We start from the raw sequence: 26,141 nt of genomic DNA, 5'->3' as shown, positions 1-26,141 counted from the left end.
AGGTTCCCGTTCTCTCTATAATTTCGTAAGTCCGTGTCACTTGGAGCCAAGTTTGTTTTCTGACGTGGGCAAGAGAACTAGTACTTTCAGTCCTATGGAAAATTATCTTAAATTCACTTTTTGGACATAAGTAGCCTTTTGTTGGCTTTGGGCTTTTTCCACGTGTGTACAAACCAAGCCTTGGACCAATTTCATGTGTTCTCGCATTCTGGTGGCGGTTTGCTTGATGGGAATGGGAGCCTCCTCTCGTTCTTCCCCGGTCTCCCTGAGCATGTCTAGGATATCTCTGGGCTCTCTACCATAGTGTAGTTAGAAGGGAGAGAACCTGGTGAAAGCTTGTGGGATTTTCCTCACTGCAAATAGTGCCCATGAGATCATGTGTTCCCAGTCTTTCCCGTCCTTGTTTACCAATTTCTGTAAAATCAGTTTTAGGGTCTTATTGAATCTTTCTACTAGGCCATCGGTTTGGGGATGGTAATGTGGAGTAGCTCTTTGACTTTGGCCATAAGCTTACTCATAAAGTTTGACCCCTGGTCTGATAGTGTTTCCTTTGTAAAACCGACTCTGGAGAAACACGGTAGTAGATGTTTGAGGATCTGCTGGGTGGTATTATTTCACATCGGGATGGCCTCGGGATATCTAGTTGCATACGCCACAATCACAGGGACATACTTATTGCCTAATCTGGATGTTTCTAGAGGAACAATTATGTCCATGCCGATTCTTGAGAAGGGGATTGCTATGATTGGTAGTGGGTTCAAAGGGGCTGGCAATGGGATGTGGGTATTGGTCTTTTGACAGATTTTGCATGTTTGGATGAATGTTCTGATATCCGCGTGAATACTTGGCCAGTAAAACTTCCCACTAATATGCGCCTGGGTTTTACATTGTACTAAATGCCCCCAGGTATGGTGGGAATGCGCAATCTCCAGTACAACCTTTCAGTGACTCTTGGGTATTACCTATTGTGTTTTTCTAGACCTTCCATGGATGTCTCTCTTCTATATAGCAATCTGTGTTTTAAGAAAAAAAATAGACTTCCTTTTTCTAAGCCTTCTCCTGCAGGGATTGGTTGTAGAAAAGCTTCAGCGAGAGCTGGATCATTCTGCAGGGCAGAGGCTAGGTCGGGATAGATGGTGGGCTATTCTCCTTTTTTCTCTTCGATATTAAGAGATGTATCAGCTTCCCCAAAACCTAAATTGCCTCTGTCAGTTTAATCTTGTTCACTCTCTTTAAACTGCGGGAATAACGCTTTTTCTAAAATGCCCTGGGCAATTTCATCTCCTCAACGTAAAGGGATCTCACCATGATTCTGTAAGAGAACCTTCGCATCTCCCCAGAAGTCGGGATCAATGACGCCTGCTAAGACGTCTATCCCTAACTTCCATGCTAAGCCAGATTTTGGGGCCAATCGTATGTAGCACACCGGAGGGGGTACCAGGACCAAGTCTGTAGGATCATTCCTCTTTTCCCAGGAGGTATAATAGCTTCCCTACTACTGTAGATGTCAAACCCTATTGATTCCTTGGTGGCGATGGAAGGGTTAGAGGCTATTTGACTCTGGTTTTGAAACTGTAGGGTTCCCCAATTTGTTTCAATTGAGTCACATCCCACATCTGACACCATATATAAGGAACTCATGGTGGCAACAATAAAGACAGACTCAAGTGATCATAGTACAAGGGTGTTTATTAAACTGTAAAGGTAGGTTGGAAAAACACCTTATCTAAACCTAAATCTAAGATGGGAGCAAGCTTCGACCATCAAATAATAATAAGGCAGTCCTAGTGGCGTTGTGTCCAATGAAAGGGCCTATACTAAGAAAAACCTATTGCCAACCCTTATGCTAAATTAAAAAAAGAAGGGTGGGATAATGGTCTTAAGAAAAAATGGTAGTGTTCACAAATGATAAGTCAGGATGCGGTACTTGAGGTCTTCCTTTCCCACATTTTCAGCACAGGACAAGAGTGGACTTTGGAGCACCGCACACGCTTAAGCTTTCCCAGAATGAGCTAAAAGTTCCGCTTTCAGTAATCAAGGCATTCAGTGGTTAAGTCTCTTTTCTATCAAGAAGTCTCTTGCCGCCGTTGGCCTGATGTATTCAAATAAACAAAAGAGTTCCTTTTCACATAAACTGTGGGTGTTGTCTTTTCCACCCATGAGTCGCCCTCCCCCTGGCTCAGACCCTTCTCAATGGCTAGCCTCCCTCCGCCGGGTTCACTATGGCTTTCAACACAATCTTCTCTGTGACTTTCATGAATCTTAATGCCGTTTTGTACAGTTCACTGTGGACATCCCTTGTTCGGTTTCCCTCTTGTCAACACGCTGTATTTCGACACTTAGACTCTTTATCGGCATTCCCCTTTCAGGTTCACTTTTTCCAATCTTGTCTTTTCTATTCAACTCTTACGATGCAGGATTCAATTCCCTTGGCTTCACAATCCTTTGTCGGTCACAGATTTTCGACTGTACAGAGGTTTTTACAAGACCCCTGTATGACCACTTTGACCCCTCTTCTCAGCTTTTCCCAGGGCCTTCTGGTTGCAGTAGATTCAATACTTGGTTAATCCCCCAGAGTTTCTTGAGTGAGCACCCACATGGTGCTGGACTCCCTCTGTTGCTGTTTCCCCCCTTTAAGAACAATTGCTCTTTATGCTTTCAAAGTTCAATTAGCCGCTTGCTACTTTTCGTTCAACACAGTTTGGTTTCTTATCGACTCTCCCCTCGACTCACAGGCTGTGATGAACCACTTGTCTTTCTTTCTCCTTGGTTGGTACCACAGAGACACGTGTCGCTCCCCGGATTCGTTATCAGCGGAGGAGGGTCTTATGTACCGTAGACATCTGCTGCAACACACATTGGCTATTGTTCGTGGTCTTACGATTCCTTCTGCGGAGGTCTCACAGACCCTGGTCGGAAAGGGCAAGGTTGCTTCTTTCCTTGTCACCCTCTCTGTATGTCCATCATTCTTCCTATTGAACTGCTATGATGAGTTAGCTCCCTGGACATGCGGTCTGCCTTGCTCGTAATGTGCTCTTGTGCTCCACCTTTTATCCCTCTGGGGAAGGGAAAGGGCCATCAGGTGTGTGTGGTTCGGGTCAATTGCCTGACTTTGCCTGATCCTGGTGTTGGGACAATGTCAGGTAAATAGCTTGAGTGTTTGTCCCTCGTTTTTCGTAATGTGCAAAAGTGTTCATGTCTGAAAAGGTTGGGGGCGGGGGGAGTAAAGCGTTTGTGTATCCTACGTGGTAGGTTGGGGAAAAGTTGTCGGAGAAGGGGACACCGCATCTCACCCATCAGTGTCCCACTTCCACTCCCTTAGGACCCCTCATCCAGGTGATCCTCCCTCACTAGTCCACCCCCAAGAACTGGATTCAATAGCGATGGCAGTGTCCTGGCCACCTCGATGACAGACCGCCGGGGACTAGTCAGAGAGATACCTTCAGGTATCTCACACTACTCAAATGCATCCCTTTAAATTAAATTACCAGAAGCAAATAGAGAATGGAGGATTATGTTGTGGAATGCGCAGGGTCAAAATAGCTTCTTGGATGGTGGTATGTGTGAATTGCTTTCAAAGTGCAATATTGTGTGTTTACAGGAGACCTGGCTCCCTATATTAGATGGATTCAAAGTGGTTGAGAAACTAGCCAAGAAGCCCCTGTGGCCGCCCATCTGGTGGAATTGTATCAGCTAATAAGAACGTTGAAGGTTGTACAATCAACAAGTTACAGACCTCATCAGACACAATTTTAGTAACCATAATTGAAGGGCATCAATCAGGAAATTCCCACTCAGTAATGTTGATTAACGTTTACTATAACCCGGTCAAGGCAATTTTAGATGAGGTCATAAATGAAATAGATTATTTGTTTGTGGAATTTTCCCTCAAATGTCGGAATAAACTAATAATGATAACAGGAGGCTTCAATTGGGTTTGTCCCATAATTCAAATTGAGGATATCTCACCAGATGATAGGATGGGTATTTCGAATAAAATGTACAAAAGAGAACACAGCAAAAAAGGTAGCGATGGGATTTTGTGGGCACACTTCCTGGTGAGGTGGGGCTTTTGCCAGGTCAATGCATTGTGTGCCCAGGGCGAGACACCTTTACTTACCTGGTTTGGTGTGGCATCAGAATTGACCATTGACTACATCTTTGTGTCCAACATTGATGCTGTGAATATCAAAGCATTTGAAGTAACAAAAACAGTGAGAGATGATCACCCAATTCTAACGGCGACAGCAACAAATCCCTTTGTGTAACAGGAATTGTATACTTCAAAATGTGTGGGTCTGATAAACAATATGACAGGCAACAGAGTTTAAAAATGTGGTCGGAATATTGAAAGAGTTAACAGAGTGGTGTTAAACTGGTGGGGTTCCTTAGAAAATGATACCAAGAATTCTGCCTGCTCACCTTTCCAGTTAGCAAATACACTCAAGATGTTGTAAATAGAAACAGATACGCCTGTATGGAGGAAGTAGATTTTATTTGAGAATAAAATAAGTGTATATGACAGTGAAATAAGACTTAAGAAATGTGCACTTAGAAGGAATGCAAAGCAGGTGAACAAAGGCATTGATAATTGGGACGTTAAAAAAGATTTGATTTGCTATTTGAAGTGTGCTTTTAAGACTTAGCTTAAAAATGATAGACTGCAGAAGTACATTAGAGTTAACCAAGAGTTAATGGAAGACATAATTCAAGGGAACTCTAGGTTTATCTGGTGGAAACTGAACCGCAAACATGAGAGCTAGATAACGAAACAGTCTTCAGGTATTGCTGAATAGGAGTAGGTAGATTATTTTAACGACAAGTATTGGGATCCCACGATCACAGGAGGGGGTAAAGATAATAAAATGGAGACTTACCCAGTCTGGGACCACAACTTTGATATTGATGAAATAAAGGTGTTTATCGATAAATTTACTTCATCAAGAGCTTTTGGCCCAGATGGAGTTGGGAATGCCCTATTGAAAAATAACTCAGCACTTTGGGCAGATATATTGTTTCACTTATTCACTCAGGTTGTTAACACATGTCGTTTACCAGAATCTTGGAAACAAGCAATACTAATTCCTATTTTTAAAACTGGGTAAGACAGAATCCTTTGAATTACAGACCCATTTCATTAATAGATGCTTCCTCAAAGACTTTGGCGAATATGATTCTAAGGGATTTAACCAGGTGGGCGACCGAGGATGAGATACTCTCCCCATTACAGATGGGATATGGAAAGGGATTGAGTATGATTGTTAGTAGCTTCACTTTACTCTCATCTCTAGCACAGGCAGGGAATAGTACAGGTAGAACTCTATATGTGGCGTCATTGGATCTTTGCTCAACGTTTGATAATGTTGATAGGAATATCCTATGGGCAAAGTTATCGAAATGGGGAATAAATCTAGGTCTGCTTAATATGCTAGAATTACTGTATTCTGATAGCACAAAGAGAGTGAGATTGAACACTGAGGGGGATTTATCAGGGAATATCCATGTGAATAAAGGAGTCCACCAAGGATGTGTGGTCACACCCATTCTGTTCAATATATATATGGCAAACTTGTGGAAGGTCTCAGTGGGTTGGAATGCCAATCCTACAAAATGCAGTATATTGAGCACAAACTGTTTAGCATATGAGGATGACCTCCTGTTATTAGACTTTACACCGACAGGCTTGCAGCAAGCCCTTACTGGGGTGAATGATTACCTAATGGTAAATAAATTAATCCTAAACCCTGCAAAATCAAAGATCATGAAAATATCGAACAAAAGGAATAATAAGAGCTACACGTGGTCAGTAAATAAGTGTCTGTGTTGGAGGTAGTAGCATTTATTTTTCTAGGTTTTCTGTACACAGCGAAAAAAACTCAGGCGGTACAGAAAACGAGATTAGAAGCAAAACTAAGAACAGGCACCTCCATGTTAAAGCTGGTCAAGTGCCAACTCTGTGCATGTTCCCTTACATTATTGAGTTTTATAGACTTTAGGAATCTCATGTTGTATTGTACGGTATTGAATTACATGTACTGGTAAATAGAAAGGAGCTAGACAGACTGGACGGTCCAATTTTGAAAGAAGTGCTCCATTTACCTACATCTTTTCCAATTAGTGTTAATCGGTTGGAGTTAGGTATTCAGTCTTGGTGGTCTCAGTATATTTTTAAATGTTTGTCCTTGTACTTGAAAATTGTTAAGGGCCCATAGAATGGAATTCTAAAACATCTGTTATTCATGAAGAAAAATACTAATAGTGGCTTTGTAAAAGAATTTACTAAAAGGTGCGTTCAATTCATGAGTGATATGGAGAGGTGACCTGAATTTGAGCTGGATAGCATATTGCTGTGGCAATAAGACCCGAGGCGGCAGGCCAATACCGCCCCAGGTAATGCCCGGGGCCGTAGTTATAGGCCCGAGCGTAGCGAGGGCCTTAACGAAGCCCCCGGGCATTACCTGCGGCAGTATTGGCCCGCTGCCGAGGGTCTTATTGCCATTAGTACCCCGGCCCGTTGGATCTAATGGCATTTTTTTCTGTTCCGAAACACGTTTCGGAACAGAAAAAAAAAGAAAAAAAAACGGCAACAAAAATGGCCGCCGCCATGGAAAGGGAAAACGTAGTCCGTTTTCCCTTTCAATGGCGGCCATCGGGAGCGGACGCGCTGGGAACAGAAGTGTTCCCAGCACATTCGCTTCCAAGACCAGAAGAAAAAAGAAGGTGAATGGGGAGGAAGAAAAAAAAAAAACGTACCGCGGCCCCGCTCCGAGTCTCCACACGGCTGGAGGTTTCCATCGTCCCCCGTCGGAGACCGCGGGATAGAAGGTAGGTGGGCTGGGGAGGGGAGAGGGAAGTGGGAGGAAAGGCTTGGGGAAAAAAAATCTTACCTGAGTCCCCGGCGGGGGACGAAGGAAACCTCCAGCCATGTGGAGGCTCGGAGCGGGGATTGCCCCATTTCGAGCATCCTCATTGGCTGAGGGGCTGCCACGCCTCTCGCCGGGAAGAGATTAGCCGGCACGCACGGCGTCGATGGGAATACCATGTGGTATGGCTCGCAAATGAGCCAATCACTACACAGTATTCCTGTTCAACTGCGCGTGCCGGGTACTAATGAACAATAGGGACCCATTGAATTGAGCTTGCCATCGAGAGTCTTCCTTAGAAGGTTCATGAGATTGAATACTAAAGAGAAAACTATGGTGATGTACCGGGAGCAGCAGGAGCCCATTTGGAAAACTCACAAACTTAAATTCAGCCAATGCCATTATAAGGGTATCAGAGAAAGAGGATAGCCCTGAAAGATATCTTACTGAGAAATGACGAAGAAAGGAATGCAATACGCTTGGAGTTTGCTCCAACCTTGGTGAGCTTCATTTAGAAAGAGAGGGGGCATATCATAACCTCAGTGGAAGAGTTGATGCACCTCCTAGCACGAGGAAATGATGGAACGAGGGGGAAAGAAGGAAAGAGACATGCAGGGGAATCCAGGTATGGGAAATACGGATTTTTCTTTTCGAATGCACTGAAAGCAGAACAAGCAAGAAGCAAGAGTTCTGTGAACACATAATACTGGGTCATATGAGTTCAGAGGAGAATGGAAGGGAGTCGAGAAGTTGAGGAGAATCAAGAAGGAGCAAAAGGGGGTGCAGGTGGAGAGCCAACCACACAGAAATGGAAACAGGACATTCGTGTTTGAGTTAATACAGGTGGAAATTAAGAGATATTCTTGAACACGTTCTTCATGTGTCACTCAACCACGGTTCTATGTGACAATGACAGCTTTTGTGGGAAACAGGATATTAACAAATGTTCTTTCTTTAATCAATTTGCATTTTTTGTTTCTGTTGGATGCCAAACCTGCCACGCGTTTCCCGTCCTCACTATTCCCCTTTTCTTTATCTCTGGACTTTGCCTCAATTTTTACCATTTTTTCTTAATACATTTGTTTATTTGCAATTTATGACAAAACAAAATGAACAACTTAATCACAATAAATAACTGCAAATCCCTTTCCTTGCCCTTTCCCTGCCAAATGAAGTGCCAATCACAAAGGTCAAGTTCCCAGGGCAGCCCTTGCATATATATATGAAATTTAAATATAATGTTATGATCAACCAACCTTGCCAGAAAAAGAGACTTAGGTAGCATCTTCCCACTGTAGGGAAGGCATGGTACCACAAGTATTGACACTGACACAATGGATACAATTTGTAAAACCTTTATTTAAAATATTGAGTTTGGAGAAACTCCTATTTTGCCCAGTAAAAAGTCCTAGTGGAGTCCGTCAAATCAAAATGGCCTATGCTAACAAAACCTATTGCCTGCCCTATCTTTTGTACAAAAGTGTAAAAAGGAGAAATGTATGCAAAAGGAAAAATCCGTGTTAAATGATAATGTGGCTCAACCAGCCCCACTCCCCATCTTAGGCCTCACGGAGTAAGGCGATCCTTGTAGGCAGGACGACACACTCTGGCTCGGTTTCTAACACAATACACAGTTCAAAACTGCAGATCGAGGCCCACTTGGCCTTTCACAGTAAACTCTCTTTCGCCAACTTACAAAATAATGTTTCAACCAAAACGTTTACACAGATCCCCCTCTGTCGGGCTCAGACCTCTCACGATAAAGTTCAACAAAAACTTGCAAGGGGGCTCCATTCCCCAACCTTATTATACTTCGGGTCTACCTAACTCTGCCGTTCACTCGGGATGGTGGCTGGCGTCCTTACAACACAATGCAATCTTCACTTGTAGGATCTGGCCTTCTCCACAGGGAAGTCTTGGGGTTTGTGACCCCCTTCTCTCATCCCTTGGTCTGTTGCTCTGCTGCAATAGGTGGTCCTTCGCCCCAGAAGTTCTGCTTGTACTTGTGTTCTGCCTTGCTCAGTGTGTGTCTTTAGGTGTTGCCTTTTATCCGTGTGCAGAGAGCTAACTCGTATCAGTTGTATGCACTTAGTGTAAAGTGCCTGTCTTTGCCTGACTCGATTAATGGGACATGTCCAGTACGATGTCAGAGAGTTAGTCTGGTGACTCTCAGTCACCCTCTTCATCAGCCCAGTGTTTGTGTAAAAGGGCGGGGTGGAGTTGGGACTTCAGAAAATCCTACAAAAAATGATGGAGTAGATGAACAAAAAAGGAGGGAATACTGCGTCTCACCATTGGCTGTCTCATCCCCACTCCCTGAAGACCCCTCACACAGGTGATCCTCCCGCGCTGGTCCACCCCCAGGGTCTGAATCCAAAGGTGATGGCTGTGCCCTGGCCACCTGCGAGAGAGAGATCCCTCGGGACTAGCGGGTGAGACACATACCCCATTTCCTTTCAAACTTTTGTGGATAACCCCAGTGTATTTAAGCAAACCTTTTGTGCTTCATACTAGCATTCAGCCCCATTCGCCATTTGGCCATGTTGAGCAAATATGTAGATCCCCATTGCACAACGATGCCTCTTTTTACCGCTATAAGATGCATGGTGATGAGCAGCAATTTAAACCAACTGCATGTCAAGTTACCCCATAACTTATTATTTCCAACCCCAGTGGCCACCCAAACATCTTCCCAAGTTCATCAAAAATCCTCCTCCAATAACTTTGTATATGCGGGCAAGACCAGCATGCACCTCCATAGGTATGAGCCACCAGTGACTGAGCACAAGGCACCCACTCTCCTTCCTATCCTATCTTTCTCTATTGTAATCCTTTTTTACTGCCCTTTCACTAACCCTGTTTATCCATGGTCTTTAAAACAACTATTCAAAAAAGCGGTTGCCAAAAATGAGTGATCATTTTTCAATCGTCAAAGGGACTGAACACCTTCATTTGAATAATTTTGCACTGAACATATTAGCATTTTGCTTGGAATTCACAACTAGTTTTGTATACAATCATAATAAACATTGCCAGGTGTCACCACTACGTCAGCTTCAAGTGCACCCTCCCATAGGGGTATCATTAACTATTTGCCATCTTGCTTTAGCCTTCGCTTTAAGTCTTACTTCCACGGACGATGTTGTTGATAGGCACACTTTAGCCGAGTAACCTACCACTTTAAACCGAATGCATGAACCTATCCATTGGCACACGCCCTTCTTAATGGAGACAAGTGTACTTATAGCTTCAGAGTGCCGAAAAGGATCCACTCACTTAAGTACCTGCTGACAAGAAGCCATTTGCTCACAATGCGCCTGATTTACAACAAAATGTTAACTTGGGGAAAGTCCAATTGAAAACATGTTTGTAAATCAGGCCCTATATCACTAATATTGATAGGTGCATGGCTACAAGAAGATAAGGTTTGTGGCCTAGTCAAGAGTGTGTAAGCACCACACCGTCACCTGGAAAGATAAGCAATTAAGACTGATATGCTTCCTCCTTTTTTATTTTCACTTGAGTTAGCAATGGTAATATTCTTCTAACACCTACACCACTACCTGGGACATCATTCCAGGTAATGGAGCCAGGGCTCTGTACAGTGTTCTTTGAAGATATGAACGGCCATCGCTCTTTTAGTAGCAGAGTGATGGAAACAGACGGGAGCCAAGGCGTGGCCTTGGCGCAAAACACACGTGGGAGTCACTAACTGGAATCCAACTGTCATCTTTACTGGAAATAAAGGGACAATAGAGTAGGATCACATTTGCCATCTTCATGGATAATTTCAACAAAGCAAAATGAAGTATTTTCCCTTTTTAACACCAGCACAAGAATTGGGATAACATCACCATTGTTAAATCATCTGAAACAAGCATTGACAATGACAAGAGTTTTGGGTTTTGGGTAGGCATGGGAAAGGCATTTGCCAGGCACAGCCGTAGTGCTATTAAATGCCCATTGTTAGTGGCAAGTGCAAAATGGTGTGAGTGCCTGGTCATCTAATAGCAAAACGTATGCACAAGTAAAAATGTTGGCTTTCCCAATGCTTGTTTTAAACAGGACTTATAAAGTCTTATAAATCGTGTGGCTGAAGGCAGGTTTGGTAAGACATTTTTATTACACTAGTAGCGTGTTTACAACTCCAAACAAGCAATTAACTCTCAGGAGACTGCTTTGAACAAACACTGGCAGGCAGTTTAAATGCAAAGCCTGATTAAAGCGAGCTCAAAGAGTTCCAATGAGGAGGTGTATTTGGTGGGGATATGCAGGAATGGAGGCAGGGATGAGCATGGCCATGGGCAGGCAATGGGTGGGCACAAAACCAAACCAAACACCTACAGACTCTGTGTCCCTCCTCACATGTCATACCTTCCTATCTGTAATCCAATGCAAGAGTTTCGCCTTATTATTGCCACACGCTCCACCTAATAGCCCAAACTAAAAAGAAGGGAGGCACATACCCTTCTAAACCCCCAGAGAGGCAGTCCTGCCATGAAAGCAGCTAGCACACCTGACACCAATCCCAGCAATGAGGATGTGGGCCGTATTTGCTTAATCAGTTCAGCTTCTCATTGACTTTCCTCCCCACTGCTCCCAGGTGGATTGTACTTACATTTTTCTGTAATCAGGAGAGTGATGTGGCAGGACCGCTCCATACCCTGTCTTAGGACGGCACGTTTCTCTGCAAATGAACAGGAGGGATATCAATTTCAGATATTAAACTAATGGCAAGAGTTCTTTTCTTAGCACAGCTTCTGCATGTGAAAAAGAATAACGTTTTGGGAAATTAGACTGGAAGAGGCAAATCAGTGCGGTTAAAAATAAAAAATCAGTAAGTGTCTGGATACATTTTATTGGACCAACCTGAGTAATAAAAAGAAGTTAAAAAATGTCAGCTTTGGTGACGACAGAGGTCTCAGTTTCTGCTTATTGAAAACTGAAATGGCTTGCTGTGAAGTCTTCGTCACCAGGGATGACAGAGGAAGACATTTAAAAGCCGCTTTTATGGACTGAAGACAATTATTTGAGATTCTATCTATCTGCAAACAAAGTATCATCAATAGAAACGCTCTACAGGCATAACAGCAACCAATGCACGAGCCTTACATATTATTGAGCTTCCATGGCGTTGCCTCTACTGCATTTACATCTTCATGAACCTGCGTTTGCATCTTATTTTTTATAAATTGCGGAGAGCCCCCCGCCCCCCGCGCTCCTCAAGATTCTTATTTTTTATCCTCCTTAGCCTCTGTTACATTTTCTTTGCTGAAAAGGAGCAACACTGATGCAAACGTAGTAGATGAAAATGCATAAAGATTTAAAGACATGTTACCATTGGTGGATAGCAACTGTAAACCTACACTTGAGAAAGAGGGTGTAAGTGAGAAATGAATGTACATTAAAGCAGTTACGCCAGCGTATACATTGTAGTCGAGTAAATAATCTCTAAGTGCTTTATGTCAATCTTGGGGCTATAGAAGAACAAGTTACTTACCCCTGGTAACATTCTTTCGACTGGATGTTACTTCCATATATTCCTCATCTTATGATATATCCATATTTAGCTTTAGCTGCTTCAGAAAACTTTTCCAGCAGGGGGCACAGTGCATCAATGGTGGTCGACTCGATGTTCCTTGAGGGCCTCCGTTTCGGTGTCAACGTTGTCACTGGTACATATAGGGCACGCAGCAACAGTTGACTTCAGTTCCGTTTTGATGCGTCTTTCTATACTTTTTCTGGGTATACCTTGCGTTAGACAGTGTTTTGCCCTGAAAGAACGTAAAATGTAAAAACAAGGAAATTCTACTGCAAGATCGGTTGGGAGGGGCAATGAGGAATACGTGGGAGGAACATCCTGTTGAAAGAACGTTACCAGGGGTAAGTAACTTGTTCTTCGAATGGATTGTGTCCTCCCACGTATTCATCATCTTATGATAGGCTCCCAAAGCAGTGTTGATTTTGGAGGAGGGAGTAGGAATTTAGGAGTTATAGGTTTGTGTCAACAGAATGTAACAGTGCCTTCCCAAATCCTCCTTTCCAGACTCAGCAAGTATCCAGACAATAATGCTTTGTAAATGTATGAACGGAGGACCATGTGGCCACCGATCAAATCTCTTGAATTGGGACTCCTCTCCGTAAAGCAGAGTATGTAGCCATGCCCCTAGTCAAATGAGCCCTTAGGCCCTAGGGGAATCTTTTCCAGCTAGCCTACAACACTCAGCGATTCCTAAAATAATTCACCTAGACAGGCTTTGTTTCGTCACTGCCACTCCCAATTTATGACCTCTATAACCAACAAAAAGTTGATCATCTTGTCTCAACTTTTACATCCTTGAAAAATAAAAGTGCACGCCTTGGGTCAAGTCTGTGCAATCTCTCATTCTCATTTCCAGGATGACCAGGTAGATAAAAAGAAGGTAGTACAATTTTCTGAGTTAAATGAAAATCAGATACAATCTTTGGCAAAAATGTCAGTTTAAACTTAAGGACCACTCTATCCTTCCTTAAAAAAAATTGTATAAGGGCTTGCAAGACAAGGCTTGAAGCTCGCTCACCATACGGGCTGATGTTAGAGAACTAAAAGGATGGTTATGAAGGTTAACAACCTTAAAGGACAAGAATTAAAACGTTTGAAGGAAGTACACATAAGACATTTTAGAACTAGGTTGAGGTTCCAAACTGGAACCTGAAATGGGATCAGAGGGAACACATTTGTTAGTCCCTTCAGAAATTGTATCACAAGTGGCATTTTGAAGAAGGATACATCTTCAGACAAACGCTTAAAAATTGACAGCGTTACCAGATAACCTTTAATTGTGCCAGCCTGGAGCCCCAGATTAGCCAGATGTAATGATAAGACCATAGGTGCACTGCACAGAAAAAAGGGGCCACATTCTTGTCCCTGCACCAGCTGCATAACTTGTTCCAACAGCAGTGATACAAGGATTTTGTTGCTGGCTTTCTGGCAAAATCTCCATTAAGTCATCTGGGAGGTCCCAATCCTTATATCTCAACCTCTTAGAAGCCAGGAGTGAAGGTTGAGTGTCTTGACCTCTGGATGGAGAACCTGACCTTCCTCCTGCATGAGAAGATCCTCTCTTTGCAGAAGATATATTGAAGGGAAGATGGACATGTCCAGAAGATCTGTGTACCACGTCCTCCTGGCCCAATCCGGAGCAATTAGGATCATGGTTTCATGAACTTTCTCAACCTCCTGATCATATGAAGAATGTCGGGGATTGGAGGAAACGTGTACAGGAGTGGAAACATCCAGTGCACTATGAATGCATCTCCTAGAGCTCCTCTTGGGGGAAATTCCCTGGAGCAGAACATTCTGCACTTCTGGTTGACACTGGTCATGAACAGATCCACTTGAGGAGTTCCCCAAAGGGTGAAGATCTATGAAGGACTTCCTGAGGTAGTTCCCACTAGTGGGAGACTGCGCTCTGCCTGCTCAGAGCCTCCATCACAGTGTTCTCCTCTCCGGCTTGATGAACTGCTGACAAGGAGACTGCTCGAATTGCCCAAAACCAGAGCTGCATTGCCTCTCTGCACAGTGGTAGTGACCCTACACTTCCTCTCTTGTTGAGGTAGTGCATGGGCACTGTGTTGTCTGTCATTATCAGATAATTCTTTCCCCATACAGAGGGCAGAAAGGACTTCAGCGCTAATCTGATTGCCCTCAGCTCCAAAAAACTACTGTTATCTCTGGCCATGGCTGCCAAAAGGATTCTCCCTTCAGAATGTTGTTCTCGCAAGCCCACCACAGAAGATCCTGTGTGACTCTGCTTGGAACCTGAAGAAGGTCTGACATCCTGCCAGAGAATTGGGAACATTGAGTCCTGAGAGCCCATTGAAGGGACCTCATTCTCAGGCGACCCTCTGGCACCAGAAAAATGTAGCATGCCATGAGGCAGAGGAACCTCAAAAAGTCAAAGGCCGGAAGACGCTGGGCACTCTGGAATTTGGTGACCATCTGCAGAATGTGTTGAGCCCTCACCTCAGGTGGCGAGGCTTTTCCTGAGGACGCATCCTGGACTGCTCTGATGACTTGGAGCCTTTGAGATGGTATCATGTGGGACTTCTTGAGGGAGTCTGTGGAGAGAGTGGCAGCTTACGCTGAGATGTTCCAGGGCCTTGTCAGGTGACCGATCCCTGATCAGCCAATCGTCCATTTAGGGGTAGACATGAATCCCCCCTCTCCTGAGACTTAGTGCCACCACCGCCATCATCTTGGTGAAAACCATTGGGGCGGAAGGTCAGCCCAAAAGGCAGTACTCAAAATTGATAATGAGAACCGTTAACGGCGAACTTCATGTACCTTCTGTGCTTGTTATGGATAGGCACATGAAAGTAAGCATCCTGAAAATCCAATGATAATATCCAGTCATGTAGCTGGAGGGCCAGAAGGATCTGAGAAAGGGTAAACATTTTGAACTTGTCCTTCCTGAGGAACTTGTTTAAGTGTCTTAAGTCCAAGATGGGTTCAATCCTCTTTCCTTCTTAGGGATTACGAAGTAAGGGGGGTACCAACCCTTGTTCCTCTCTGCTACTGGTTCTATAGCACCTTTCTCCAGCAGAGTCAAAATTTCCTGCACAAGAAGCGGATCTGGAATTTTGAAAGAGTTGCTCCCTGGTGGATGATCCTGAGGCCTTTTTAGAAAGGGAAGGCAGTAACCCTGGGCTACTGTTTCTAATGCCCATGCATCTAAAGTAATACCCCGCCATTCTTGTGTATGCTGTGAGATTCTGCCTCCCACTGGGGTTTTCTGGACTAAGGCCTCAGAGAGGTTTTGAGGCGGCTGATGCAGCAACTGAGGGTAAGGCAGCCATTGCCTGGTCGGTCTTAATACCTCTCCCCTGTCCACCACAGGGTTTCTTCTCTGACCTCCTGGACTCGCCAGTCCTCTAGCTATTCCAGCTGAGGAATAAAAAGACGAAAGAGCCTGGCCCTCCAAACTGTTCCACTGGAGCGAGTTTGCGGCCATCTGATTGCAGCACCAAGGAATCTGGCTGCCGCTTTAGAGGTCTGCAGCTTCCCTGGGCTCTCGTCAGCCTTGCTGTTAAATAACTGTGTGCCGTCAAAGGGCATGTTAAGAAGTCTTGATTGCACATCTGAAGCAAACCCAGACTTTCTTAACCAAGCAAATCTGTGTATCACCGTGCTAGCCGCCATTGCTCTGCTGATACTGTCCTCAGAGTCGAGACTAGTTTGAAGGAACACGCACATAGCTTCCTTACCATCTCTAACACTGTTAAAAAAAAACATCTCTTTCTTCCCCTTCGGGAATATGATCAGCCACCATCCCTATACATTCCCATAGGGTAAACGAAAACTTATCCAGAACACTAGCCTGCATTACACCGAGACAGGATTGTAAATGTCAGCAAGTGCTACATTTAGATAGAAGAGCAAATATTAAAATTGACATCAACCTAGAAATTGCTCTTGCTGCATTGGTTCATAAATCCACGCAAACACTCTCATCCCATATCATTATGCTTACTCTCTACTCTACACCATCACACAATTAGAATGCAGCTATACTCCTCGATCAATACGGCCTAGCTGTTGACATACAAACATTACCCCATGAACACCTCATCATTCTAATAAAACGCAGCTATACCCCATGACAAACAGACCTAGCTGCACACATAAGCGTCCTACAGGCCTAACGCAGCCAGAACCCAGTCCTGGTGTCCACCCGCCAGACTGCACACATTCAACCAACATCAATACCACCACACCTAAAGCTAGGATGAGGCTATCATCAGGCAAATACAACAGCTGCACACATAACCGGTGCACCCAAGCACCCTATGACACCCTACTCCCTCAACTGACCAGGACTACGGTCCCTGTGGGCGTTCAACCTACCAGCACTTTGAGGTCATACCAATGATATATAGAGCGCTATATAAATGCCAAATAACATAACATAACACATGTGGCATTTGCCGATTTAAGGGCCATGCTCCCAGCAGGGAAGACTTTATTTGCTATGGCATCATACCATTTGTCATCCCTGTCTGGGGGAATCGTCAGGTATGCAGTCTGATTTGAAGTAGAAGTGGCAGTCTGTCTCACCAGGCTTTCTGGAGTGGGATGTTTGGAAAGATGAACTGGATCACTACTAGAGGTTCTGTATTTTAAAACCCCTCGAGATTTTTTGCAGACGCGATCAGACGCGGAGACTGAGCCAAGGGATCTAACCCATCAAAATGATACAGGGGTATTATAGAACTCTGAAGGATATTAGCCCTGATTTGAAAAAGGTCTGAAGGCAGACCGAAACACGTGTCATCTTTAAAGGGCACTCTGTACGAAAATAAATATATTTCAGTATTGAATATTGGGCGCAGTCTCCTTCTGGGTTACCTTACCTTACCTGCACTTATCCTTTTTGGGTTTTTCTTGGCATAACCCTATTACCCAGTGAGACGCGACCGTTGGTATACAACATAACTGCCTTTGAATATAAGGATACAACTATTAGAAAAATGTCGCCAAGTTAGACCCAACCGCCATAGCCAAGAAATTTTTGGAAATCTGTATTTAATAGACAATCTTTTATTCACCGCCGGAATTAACTTTCACCTCTTCGACATCCGCTGTATATGCCACTTTCTATCTTTTGATGCAGCTAAACCTCTCATTATCTCTGCTATCTTCTGCCGCCTTGACTATTGTTCTGCTCTTCTCATCGGCCTGCCCTCCTCATACCTTCCTCCTCTTCGTTCAGTCTTCAACTCTGCTATTCGCCTTCATTTCTCACTTCCTTCTCCATCGTCTATTTCCCCATCTGCCACCTCGCTTCTTCCCTGTGATTCCCAGCTCCTAATCCATTTTCTCTGAAACATCTTTAAATGCTATCACAGACCTGCACCTCCATATCTTGCTGCTCTGGTTTCACACAACACTCCCGCTCCCATCCCACCGCTCACAGGAGTTCATCTGTTATTTTCACCTAAACCACCCTGTGCTTTGTAGCGTTTCTACTCCTTTTCCTTTTTTGCCCCTAAAAGTTGGAGCTCTCTTCCTCAAGACATTTGCTCTGACTTATCCCTACATATCTTCCACTTTCATTTAAGAGCCCACCTTCTTTCTTCCCTTTCCTTTCCCTAATGCTACTGTTTTGCTTATTTGTTTTCTCACCACTTCTTATTTTGACCCATTACTATAAAGTGTATTTAGCGCTTTGGCAAAACCGATATATAAATTCCAATAAGTGTTTTTCATTGTGTTTTGGTTTATATCACAAAAAGGGAGGGAACCACTATTATTTGCAAATAGCTACCAACATGCCTATCACTGGCTGTGTGTCCCTTCGGGAGAAATTATCCCTACCTAATTGCCCTGTCCCTAGTAGCCGCCTATCTAGAAAGGGCATAGCAGAAGGGAAGCTAGTTCTAACTATGCTGCACAATGTTCATTTCTTCAGCAGTAACCAGATTTCCAACTAATAGCATGCCATGCAGCAGCCAACATACGGACGGGGGAGCCTCAAACCCTCTCCACTTCAAATGGACAGTGGGTGCTAAAGTGTAACTCCTCACAAGAAAAGTACTCATATAAGCTCCCTAGGTTTTCTAGCAGAGTAGAAGAGGTGGGGGGTGTTTTCAACTTCAATCGCTTCCCCTCCTCTGTTCCAATCGGCCAATCAATTTGCTTCTTAAAAAACGAATTTCTTAAAAGAAGAAAAAGTGGGGTTTCTTATTCATATAATATCCCCATTATTTTCCAATATGGTCGACCAGTTGGAGCGGTTCTATATCAAAACACTGTTTGACCGCTTTCTTCAGGACCCACAGTACAACCATTCCAGTTGCTCAGGGTGATGTTTGGCATCTACACCCTTGCTATAGCAGGCCACATCAACAGGGTCCCATCATTTTCTCCCGAGTTTTATATGTATGCTCGTGTTGTTATCACACGCTGTGTGGCACTTTTATAATTCCTTTCAAATGTGTTCTTTCTGTAATGGAGACACAAATATTCTTTTTAAGTGTTTTCGTTCTAATTTAATTGAGGCTTTTTGAGATCCCTTCTAATAATGAGGAACATTTGTTATTTTCATTCCCCTTTCTGGCTCACACATCCTGCCTTAGCCTTGTGTGTTTCATTTGCAGTATTGTAAATTGTCTTGGCAAGCACTTCTCATTTACCTGTCAAGAAGTAACAAACATTAGAGTTCTAGGGATTATATTGTCACCCATCTGCTTTTAAGTTAGTTAAAGGCACCTGTAGAATGGTCTCGTTTTATTTACATTATCTGCGCTGACCTCCTTTTGAAAACAAGTCGACTGCACAAAGACAGTGGCCATGCCTCCATTCTTATCAGTCACACAGGCACTATGGTGTGAGGTCCACCGGGCTATACCAGCTAGCCAACACTTTTTGTTATGCCAATATAGTTCCCGTTATGAGGCTCATTTGTTCCTTCGGTTTCTCACTACAACTAAGAGATCCATCATTCAAACCACCCCGGCATTTAAAATCATTTATTGACTAGAAACTCAATACTAATCTCAATACATGTGTTACCTCTAAGCAGGCCATCGCCCTACTGACGGTGCAGCTGTGTATATCCTGTTGTTTGACCTAAAAATAGCCTGCGATTCTGTAACTGGGGACCGCTGGTGGGAAGTGCTGTCCACTGTGGACCTCCATTTTGAAAATGATGCAAAGGTGTCCTGGAGGATGGGTAGGGCATTGAGTGGAGCTATTCCAGTGAAAGTGTTTGCACTAGGGCGTTGTCCCGACACCCACCTTGTTCAATTTGTATGTGATTGTATGTTCTGCAGTCCCATGGTACATATTGCAATGGGACTGAGGAAGCTGGTGGGCAGATTCGCTCGATTGTGCGACACAAAGGCCTCACGATTAATGCAATATGACTAAATATATTGCTTGTCACTAGAGACATTTGTTGAAGGTAAACCTGTTTGCAGCAGGGATCAAAACAGAAAGTGTTGACTCTTAACTATCCAGAGAGCGTCCATAGGCTTTCAGAAGAATGGGACGTCCAGCTAGAGAAAGGTCAATTACATCTGAGTTGGTGAGCAGTGGAAAGCCAAAAATTCCCCGCCACCGAAGTCTTAAAACTGCAGGCCTGCCCAGGAGCCCTCTACGGGGAAGACTTTTGAGGTATTGGAAATACAGGAGAACAGGCTGTTAAAAAAATCTCATCTGAAGAGTTTATTGGCACTGGTAAGGGAACCCTGATTATCCCACTCCTGATTGAGCTATGGTTGGAGTGCATTAACCAATGTGCTACCAGCAGATCGATTATGTATTGTGTTGGATTATGGAAAGTTCCTCAACTACACAAGGATAAAGAAACCCTGGTTGACAGGAGCACTAGGGCTATCCTGGTTCCACATCTTAAAGAGGCATTTGGTCCTAATTGGATTACGGAATTTAAGGCATAAACCGGCCTCTATGACCAAACAAACGGGTTAAACAGGCACACCAGGACTAGGTGAACCAAAATATGTCAGATAGGGGTCACGTGTCTGAGATGGCACCACTATATCTTGATGCCAAACCTTCCAAAGTTTTGAACTATACCTTGATCAAATAGAACAGGCTACCTCCGAAATCCTGTATTTAAAATGTACATTAGGCATCCTCCCTATTGCAGAATGTACGGCTGTAAAAAGGAATAAGTGCCTCCAATGCCTGGATAAGAAATTAACCATCTTATTTTCAGCTTTGTAGGCCCCCTGTACACTGGATCTTGGAAACGTTGGATTAAACCTGTTTTGTTAAATGCATGCATTCGCCACATCTAAGAAGTCCTATTGTTGTTTTGCCTCTCAAGCAAGCTTCATGTAGCGTTTCCATTGGCTAACCTTTTGAATACTGCAGTGGCCAGAAGAAGAGCTCGAAGTAGTTGTTTTTAGGCATTATGATAGAGCTGAGGAATTGAATGCCTGTGTTAATGTTACATGGCACATATGGATATACAGTATGTGAATAGGTTATGTCATTTTAACTATCTGCTTTTAATTGCCTGCCACTGTTTGATATTTTTGGGATTTTGCAGCCATTTGGTTTTAGTTATTTTATTGCAGTTCATCACTGTAGTTTTGTGAGACAATTATTTTCTTTTCGCGTGTTGTTGTGAGATGTTTTCTCATTAGATAGGCTCTGCCTGAAATACATCAATTCTGACTCATTTTGATCCCTGATGTCTGAGGCTTTGCTTAGAATACCATTATACAGAGAGGTATTATCCATCAGAGTGTTGCATTGTGGGAACAAACCGAAGAAGTGCCAGTATGAGCATACATTTAAACCAAACAGATAACCAGTTACACTTACCTGTAAATGAAGAATTTAGGGCAGAAGGACTTCTGCTAATTATGAGCTGTGTTATGTCTAACACTGAATCATTAGACTGAGGCGTTTGCTCCTTTATGTTGGTGGAATAAGAGTAGGAACGATAAACCAAATGAATGAGAACAGGAACAGTATCAAGTGAAAGCTAATTTGTTCAGGAATAATAAACATGTGTTTGTACCATACAAACAATAGGATTTACTAACGTTGCAGCATGACAATTTCATTTCCTAGTAGGAAGAAGACTTGATATGATTGGGCAGTGGTTCTAGTGGCAATGAATGAGCACTGACGTTATCTTTAGCACTGAACTAGTGGAAATGTAGTCCTATGAAATAATGATCACGCCCCAGCAGAAGACAAGGTAAATAATATACCACAAATCACTGGGAACAGTAACACATTGAAAGCCTATTGCGTTCTGGTACCAGCCTCTTTGTTTTTTTGTTTAGTACATTTTAGACAAGTCACACAATCCACAACGCCACATAGTAGCCATCGCTGGAAGTTCACCTCCAGTCCTAAGCCACATCAGAAAGGCATTGCGAATATGCAAATTAGCCCCAATGCAAGCATTTTGCTCCAACCACAAGGATGTCAGGACTATACTCCACTCATGATCCCTAATAAGGGGTGTTTCTTGGGTTGATTAAGCTATGTATAAAGTAGCACTGTCCTCTAAGACAAAGACAATTTCCTGCAGAATGCAGAAAAAGGCTTGCATTTGGACTCATTTGCATACCCACAATGCCTTGCTGACCTGGCTTAGAACTAAAGGTGAACTTCCAGCAATGGCTACTAGGTGGCATATTGGAATGTGACTTGGCACAAATGGACTATCCTACTTTCACATTTCAGGTGATCGTTTTTTCCCAGCCTTTTTAAACCCACCATAAATGTATTGTTGTTTTTGATTAGAAATTCAAAATGTTCTGGTAGTGTATTCATACGAAGATTGAAACATGGGTTGTTCTGTCAGAATGTATGTTCTCTGAAAAAAAGAAACTCCTAAAGTCAAATATATCTCACTGATGTAGACGTGCTCATTAAACAGATAGAAGGACAAGAAGATATGAGAGGAGTAGAAATAGGACCAGAAGGAAACCTGTCTGTTATAATTTAATGTGTGTCTGTTTGTTGTATACAATTGCTACACTGTTCATGAAATTTGTATTAAGGTAATAAGTATTGATGAATTATATACAATATTATTTGAGATGACATTTTCGAGTGGAAATATGAATTGTGTGTTGTAATAATATTTGACTATGTAGTGACAGCGAAGTATAGATTTTTTATATATATTAAATAGGGTTAAATTACAGAGGGTGGCATGGTGTGCATTTATTGCAACTGGATTAATTTGTATTAATCATTGAATGTATCCCAATATATATATATAACAATCGGGAGGCCGTCAGATGCACTGTAGGATGGGGGAGAAAGATGTGAAAACAGATAAAGAAATGCAAATAGTTAACCTTTCAGACAGAGTGCTAACTAAATCCGAGAATTAAATGTTAATGAAGGGGGTCACGTTCTGTCTCATTCCAAGATTGACTATCCGCAATCATGGATAGATCTACACTGTTTCATACGGAAAGTTAGACTGGCAGAAAACAGTTAGAAAACATAGACTCCACCAGTAAAAAATAGTAATCAAGTGAAAAGCCTTCAACCTTAACAATCAGGGAAATACCAGCGTTATGCGCACTGGACTCATTAGGTATTGAGGAAGAATCAGGCTTGGATGAGGAGACAAATAAAGATGAATGGAATATGAAGGTCCCAGATACAATAGATACAATGAAGACAGTGAACAGCAAGCTAAAGAAACAATCAAAATTCAGTCCTATAACTCGAATAGTCCCAACATTGATCTATTTGAAGATTAAGTAACAAAGAACTTTAAAACCCTGGCATCTAAACAAACCACTAGAAGAAATACAATTAGACTGCTATTCAATGAAAAGCGATGGAGGATAAAAGTGGAGACAAAACTATTGTTGTCAACCGTCAGACATGGGAGGTAACGTGGTAGTGTTAAATGCAAGTGTCTACATGATGGAAGCAATACAACAACTAAAAGATGCCAACAGCTATAAGAAATTAGCCAAAAACCCTTATCCAATGTAGAAGACCGAGTATGATGCCAAACTCCAGGGATGGTTTGATCAAGGTCTACTGAAAGGAAGTTTGTAACTAAGGATTTCCCGACTGCACCCATTGTACACTTTGTTCCCAAAATACATAAGTTAAAGAAAAGGCCTGCAGGAAGACCTATAGTTGCCTCGATTGATTCCCTGCTAGAGAACACTTCTAAATTCATAGACCAATTCATCTTTACCTTTGTAGAGCCATTACCCTAAAACACCAGGGACACTACTGGCTTTCACAACCAGATATGATATGATATGATATGGCATTTGTAAAGCGCCTATACACTAATGTGTTTCCAGGCGCGGCAAGACAAGGTGGAGGGAACAAAGGGAGGACAAAACAACGCTCTTACTAGGCCTTGTGTCATTCAGATTGTACAAGTGCAGGGAAGTGGAAGGGGGAAGTGCCGAGGGGGGGGAGAAGAGCAGGCAACTCAAACGTGCAGCCAGCGCGTGGCTCGGTGCAGGTAAATCAGAAAGTGCAGCCAATGGGTGGCTCATAAGTGCAGAGAGAGGGTCTGTAGGGTTACAGATACAGACAACAAGTGCTGGGGGAGCCAAGAGGCAGTGCGAGGTGCAACTAGACATGCAGGTACTCGGGCCCAAGTTCAGAGGGTGGCCAGGTGACCAGTGTGTGAAGCAGTCAGGACATCAGCAGGGGAGATGAGGAGAGAAAGCAGTAGCGAAGAGGAAGGTCTTGAGTTACTTACGGTCCGGAGATGGTTCTGCTCAACTTTGAGAGAGGCAGGGAGGCTGTTCCAGAGGGAAGCCCAGCCAAAGATAGAGATCTGCCCCCAACTCTCTGCTTGGAAAAGTGACTGACCCTCAGAGAGTTGGAGGTGGATGAGTGGAGAGCACGAGAAGGAAGATGTTTAGGAAGAGAGAGTTGTACAATCAGCTATGTGGTACGGCAATGGGAACCTCGTTAGCCCCCATTATGTAAATCTATAGCCGGTCAAGTGGCACAGCGAGTAGAGCGCTCGCTTTGACATGCAGGTTCGAATACCGGCGGGGCCAAACTCAGCCTTTCATCCTTTCGAGGTCGATAAATGAGCACCACACACTGTGGGTAATAATAAGCAGCGCTCAGATACCTGAGGGTTTGTAGCACTATATAAATGCCAAATTATTATTATTATTTTTTATTATTATTTGTGGGGGCAGGGAGGAGGACATATTCACATCGGAAGAACTAGTAACACACACGAACAGAGTAATATCATGGAATAGGTACATTAATGATATTTTTATTTTGTGGGGAGTCACTGTCACAGAGTGGTTACATTTCTTTAAACTCCTCAATGCCAATGATAAGAACTTAAGGTTCAAGCAGCAACATAGCAAAGAGCAAATGGTATATCTGGACATTAAAGTCAACATTGTAGCAGGGAAGATAACCACAGAATGTTATCGAAAGGAAACCAGTACCAATGCAGTACTACATGCGGACATTGTAAATCCCATTAGTCTTAAAAGTAGTAGCCCCTATACAGAGTTCCTAAGGATTAAGCGGAATTGTAGCAAACACAACATTTATGTGCAAAATGTGAAAGTTGCAGCCGCTAGATTCCACAAAAGAGGATACTCTAAAGTTGTAATAAGCAGAGCGTATGAAAAATGTCACACACAAACTAGAAGCAGCACACTTATTATGGGCAGGACTAAAACTAAAAGGAAAAGGCATAAGGAGTCCACAAATAGTATTAGATTCCTCCCTACATATAATGAAGGTGCAAGGGATGTTAGAGAAACACTGGCACTTTCTGACAAGAGATAAGGATATTCGTCAACACATAGAAGTGAATGCAAGTGTCACGTTTAGAAAAGCAGCATGTCTACAGTCTAAATTGTTGCCTAGCCTTTTTCAATCAGTTAACCCCACTGAAAGAATAGGTTGGCTATCAGAGAAGCCCACAGGATTTTATGTAAGGTATGCCAATTTGGGATCCATGTACTGAGCTATAACCATCCACGCACTGGGCAAAAGATCAAGATTAAGAAATGGCTCATATGCATGACAAAATATGTGATGTATATGTGCAATTGCAAATTGTGGTACATTGGCATTACTAAGTTGGAGGTTAAGACAATAATATTACAACACATCAGAGCCATAAAGAACAGTGACATGACGCATCCAATTGCGAAACATTTTGAGGAAAAGCACCAACAAGATATTTCCTCCTTAAGATACTTTGCCATTGATACAATATCTAATAATCCCAGGGGGTGGGGGAGATTGTGAAAAGAGACTGAGACAAGCTGAATCTAGATACATAATATATTATGGCACGAAGACCCTAAAAGGTCATAACAAGGATGAAGGGTTGTATATGCTAGAGCAATCTTCACACCGTCTTGACCAGAAAGGATCGGTACCTGGGGTAATGCAAGCTGCATCACTCGAATTGCTGTTTGTTGCCAAATTAAGGGAACAGACAGGACCAAGGGTTCAGATGATGATGCCTGTTACCCAAATGTCCCACTGAATGAGATCTTGTGAAAAGAAGGACGTGTCCTGCAAATCTTGGTTGTTATAAGAACTCTTGGCAATATAAATGCTTGCCATTTATTATTATGCCACAGCCAGATATTAAAAAAGAACACAAGGAAGCAATATGTATGGAATTATAGAAATGTAATGAAAATGGCTTCACTGTACTTCCCAGTGGTTGAAATTGCATTGAAAAGTCTAACCTTTTAATTATATTTACACGTTAAATTGCATTAAATATAATTAATGTAAAATAATCCATCAAATCATAA

The 26,141-nt window shown here is 42.9% G+C and overlaps 1 protein-coding gene across 1 annotated transcript in view; it reads right to left on the bottom strand.

Annotated features, from left to right (window-relative positions):
* Positions 1-26,141, bottom strand: part of CFAP95 (cilia and flagella associated protein 95) — a 244,276-nt gene that overhangs the window by 124,420 nt on the left and 93,715 nt on the right. Inside the window, exon 4 of the mRNA XM_069625791.1 lies at positions 11,482-11,550. Within this exon, the coding sequence (XP_069481892.1) occupies positions 11,482-11,550 (69 nt within the window). The remainder of the gene's footprint in view (positions 1-11,481; positions 11,551-26,141) is intronic.

The sequence above is a fragment of the Ambystoma mexicanum genome, chromosome 6p (assembly GCF_040938575.1).
Source record: "Ambystoma mexicanum isolate Mex_15411 chromosome 6p, UKY_AmexF1_1, whole genome shotgun sequence".
Taxonomy (NCBI): domain Eukaryota; kingdom Metazoa; phylum Chordata; class Amphibia; order Caudata; family Ambystomatidae; genus Ambystoma; species Ambystoma mexicanum.
Note: the sequence above shows the minus strand (reverse complement) of the source record. Positions and strands in the feature narration are given on the sequence as shown.